This window comes from Eurypyga helias, unplaced genomic scaffold (genome assembly GCF_000690775.1).
Source record: "Eurypyga helias isolate BGI_N326 unplaced genomic scaffold, ASM69077v1 scaffold25830, whole genome shotgun sequence".
Taxonomy (NCBI): Eukaryota; Metazoa; Chordata; class Aves; order Eurypygiformes; family Eurypygidae; genus Eurypyga; species Eurypyga helias.
Window position 1 is genome coordinate 1 of NW_010226674.1, and position 4,141 is coordinate 4,141.

Here is a 4,141-nt window from a genome sequence, read left to right on the forward strand (position 1 = left end):
CGCCAGGGGAGGCCGCCAGCGACGTTGGCCCGCGCCGGGTGCCACGCGCAGAGCACACCCACCGCCGGCACGCGGGGGTTGGACACGAGTATTCCTTTCCCGGGAATCGCAGAATCACGGAGCAGTTTGGGTGGGAAGGGACCTTAAAGCCCACCCGGCCCCACCCCCTGCCACGGGGACACCTTCCACTAGACCAGGTTGCTCCAAGCCTCATCCAGCCTGGCCTTGGACACTCCCAGGGATGGGGCACCCACAGCTTCTCTGGGCATGTACATATTTATGTATTAATTTATTTTCTGCGGTGAGGGGTAACACACAGGCTGGCCTGAGGCTGAAATCAAGCAGAGGAGTCAAAACCAGCACGTACCAGCCTGCGAAAGGCAGCAGGATGTAGTTACCGGCGCGGGCAGTTACCCAAAGAATGCGGTTGCAGAGGTGCTGTGGCACAGCTGGGACGGTCGTGAAAAATAGCAGCCCAGAACAATGAAATGAGTTTTAAAAAATTGACCTTGTTTCTGTGAAAGGAGAACAGAAAAGTGAGAAACCAAAGCAAACTGCTGAGTGGGGAAAAAAATGTCAAAACGTACCAGTACTGCATCAAAAACTTTGCTGTCTTGGGTGGAAGCAAGGGGAATGCTCCAGGGAATCCTTTTGTCACCTCGGCAGATTTTGGCATCAGCCGTACAGGGCTGGAAATCAGCTGGATGTTGAGCAGGCTTCACATTTCTCAAGGCATATGGTGCTTCCTTATTATGCTTTTCCAGCCCAGTCCTATAGCTCTGAGTTATACTTACTTGTTTCTACCCTGCCTTTACTAAGCAAAAGTAAGAAAACAAAGCCTTTGCTTGCAGTACGGATGCTTTTGGCTCCCTCAGATGTACAGCGACACCAAACAGACTGCTTTCCCGCAAACTGCCGTCTGCATTCCTGTGATGTTCAGGAAAAAGTGCTGACAGCCTGCTTTTCCCCAGTGGTTGTAGCGTGGCCTTTTCCTTCCCACTTGAGGTTCACAAAAAAATGGCAAAAACTGATCAGAAATCTCAGAATTTCTTTTCCACAGTTACTAAAGGCATACTTTTCTTTTTTAGGCTTCTACACGAAGTGGGTCAGAATGTCAATCGTGACAGTCCAGCTTGGTCAGTGTGGTAACCAAATTGGCCATGAGGTGTTCAGTGCCATCTGGGGCGATGCCCATGGCAGACACGGGTTGTGTTCCAAGAAGGAGAATGAATCCTACCACGATGCTTCCAAAGAACGTTTTTTCTGCGAGGAGGAATCTGAAGGTGCAGCGTTTAAGTGTTTGTTTCCCACAGAGGGTCTGGTTTGAAATTCAGGGCATTGCCAAATCCTCCTTTCTGTACCCACCTGTACTGTCCCATTAATAAACAGTTCAGCTTACTTGGGTGGGAGGAAGACCACCTGGGCCGTGGTGCAAGTCCCCAAGTCCTAATATTGGCACGTTATTCTTAGCTTTGTTCTTCTTCCTATCCAGTACCTGTTGCCCGGGCGGTGCTTGTCGACATGGAACCTAAAGTAATCAGCCAAACCTTAGCAATGGCTGCCAGGTCTGGCCACTGGAAATACGACGATCGGTCGCACTTCTGTCAGAAGCAGGGGTGTGGGAACAACTGGGCAAACGGGTATGAGCAGTTCTGTCAAGCTTCCTAGACCCTAGGAGTGGTACTATTGCAGCTGTGAGAGTAGAGAGTGTGTAACATTAACTCTGTTTATTCCTAAGTAGCGATATGCATAGCAGTGAAACTTGTAAACTGCTTGTTGCAGGTGGAATTGGTATTTACAATGAAAATGTGACATTTTAGTATCGAGTGAAAATATTTGGTTTAAAAGGAGGGAGCAAAAAGGACAGTTTGCAAACAGCTGTTTTGCAAAATAAATGTTACAGCTGAGGGTGGTTTCCTGCAGACAGAATGGATGATATAATGCGAGGGTATATAAAGAATAATGATTAAAGTATGCTTCACCTTACTGCTTTTATTTTGATATAACCTGCCAATTCTCACTATTTTGTCTGTTATTCGGCAGTTACTCCGTTCACGGGCCTAGACACAAAGAAGTAATAATGAATCTGGTGCAAAAAGAAGCCGAGAAATGTGATCGAGTCGGTGGATTTTTCACAATAATGAGCATGGCTGGGGGTACAGGATCTGGCTTGGGAGCATTTGTGACCCAGTCTTTAAGAGATGCTTTTCCAACCTCATTTATGCTGAACCATGTTATCTGGCCCTATGGCACTGGCGAGGTGAATGTCGTATTTCCCAGAGATACTCTACAAGTTTATAATCGCTGTTTGGTTTTAAACATAAAATATCTGCTACTGCAATAAACTAGCAAAGGGGTACATTTTGCTTTAAGAAGTGCAGCATGACAGAAAGTAACATAGCTAATGTATTGTTTGCCTAATATGTGGTACATGTTGTTTCACCCCCAAAAAAGTCATTGATAAGTGTTAAAGTACAGTGCAGTCTCACGAGAAGCTCTGTTAGCTAACGAGAAATCTCCTGTTACGACAGCACCTCAGCATTATCATCAGTTCCCAGGCAGATTTTATTCTAGCAGGCTTGCAGGAAGTGAGATGGATGATGTGATTTTCACAGGTCTTGCTCTCTCTCCATGAAAAAGCCCTGCTAACGCCTGACCTCATTCTGCACCCTGGCAAAGAAAAGGAATCACTTCCTAAATCATAACTGAAGCAATGACAGTAGCCAGAGGATTATAAACTAGAAAGAGGTTATGTTCTTTTGACACTCATTTTCATGTGGTTGGTTGGTTGTTTGTCTGTTTCCAGGTCATTGTTCAAAACTACAACTCCGTTTTGACTCTCTCACACCTGTACCAGTCATCAGATGCCCTTCTTGTTCACGAAAACGACGTCATCCACAAGATCTGTGCTCAGCTGATGAACATCAAGCAGATCTCCTTCAGGGATGTAAATCAAGTCATCGCACACCAACTGGGGAGCGTTTTCCAGCCCACTTACACAGCAGAAGGTGCCTTACGCTACAGCAGAAACCCCCTAGGTATCGAACTACAATGCAGCTGCCTCGTGCATCCTCACACAGCTCTCTGGAATCATGTGTTGTGACATTTAAGTCCTCCAGCCTCCTCACTCAAGTGTTCAATACGTCCCAAATTTTAATATAAGCAAAGTGAAATACTAAATTAGAAGTTCAATCCCAATTTTGTGGCAGAGTCAAAAATAGATCCCCAGCTTCTAGTTTCATTATTTAACAAAAGAACCCTGTTTCTCGTTTTTAAGTGATTACAGGCACCTTTGTACCTATTTACATTTCAGAGGAGATGTGTGCAGGACAGTAATTTTGGACCGAGTGTGACATTTCATGTTTGGTTAGAGGTTTGTATAACTGAAAGAAAATGAGATTTGTGTTTTGCTCAGGCAGAAGACAGGCTAGCACACAACTTGGTAGCAGTAAGCAACAGGCTGACATTCATATCTTTGAGGGATTAGAATAAATTACCCATATTGCCAAGACCTTTGCTTGTGAAATTAAACTGTTGCACCCGTCCACAGGGTCTTTGAGATTTTGAGCCAGCCCATGAAGACAAGTCTGAACTGTAAAATAGAGCTACCAACAAGCCTGTATAGAACTCAGTAGCGCGTAGCAAGCTTGAATCACTTTGCCTGATGCGTGTCAATGTATTTGTCACGTTACAGCTTTCTATATTTATATATAATATTTATATCTATATCTAGATATTATATATCTAATAAATATGTGGTATTTCTTACCGTACATTTCTAGATCTCTCTAAAATTCCTCACTCTCTTCTCCCATTTTAGCTAGCCCGTACAATATTTTTGTCCAACGTGAGCAGCTGTTAATTTCTTCTTTCAGGAGACCTAATGGAGGCGTTAGTTCCGCATCCCGAGTTCAAGATGCTGGGTCTTCGTAACATACCTCAGATGCCTGAACGCTCCCTCGCGTACAGCACGTTCAGTTGGCCTGGGCTCATCAAGCATTTAAGGCAGATGCTCATCGCTAACGCTAAAATGGAGGAAGGTAAAAAGGCATTCACTCTTCTTCAGTATCCATCACTCCTTAAGCATGGGTTTTTTTACAGATGAAACAAAGCTGATTGTTTTGCAGAGCTTTAGTCTGAG

The 4,141-nt window shown here is 44.7% G+C and overlaps 1 protein-coding gene across 1 annotated transcript; it reads left to right on the plus strand.

Annotated features, from left to right (window-relative positions):
* Positions 1 to 1,051: 1,051 nt before the first annotated feature.
* On the plus strand, positions 1,052 to 4,040 carry TUBD1 (tubulin, delta 1; the record flags this gene model as incomplete). Its single annotated transcript, XM_010154050.1, has 5 exons — positions 1,052 to 1,283; positions 1,493 to 1,640; positions 2,044 to 2,260; positions 2,807 to 3,038; positions 3,876 to 4,040. Coding segments are annotated over exons 1-5 (934 nt in total), but the record flags the coding sequence as incomplete, so codon positions are not given.
* Between the last annotated feature and the right edge of the window lie 101 nt (positions 4,041 to 4,141).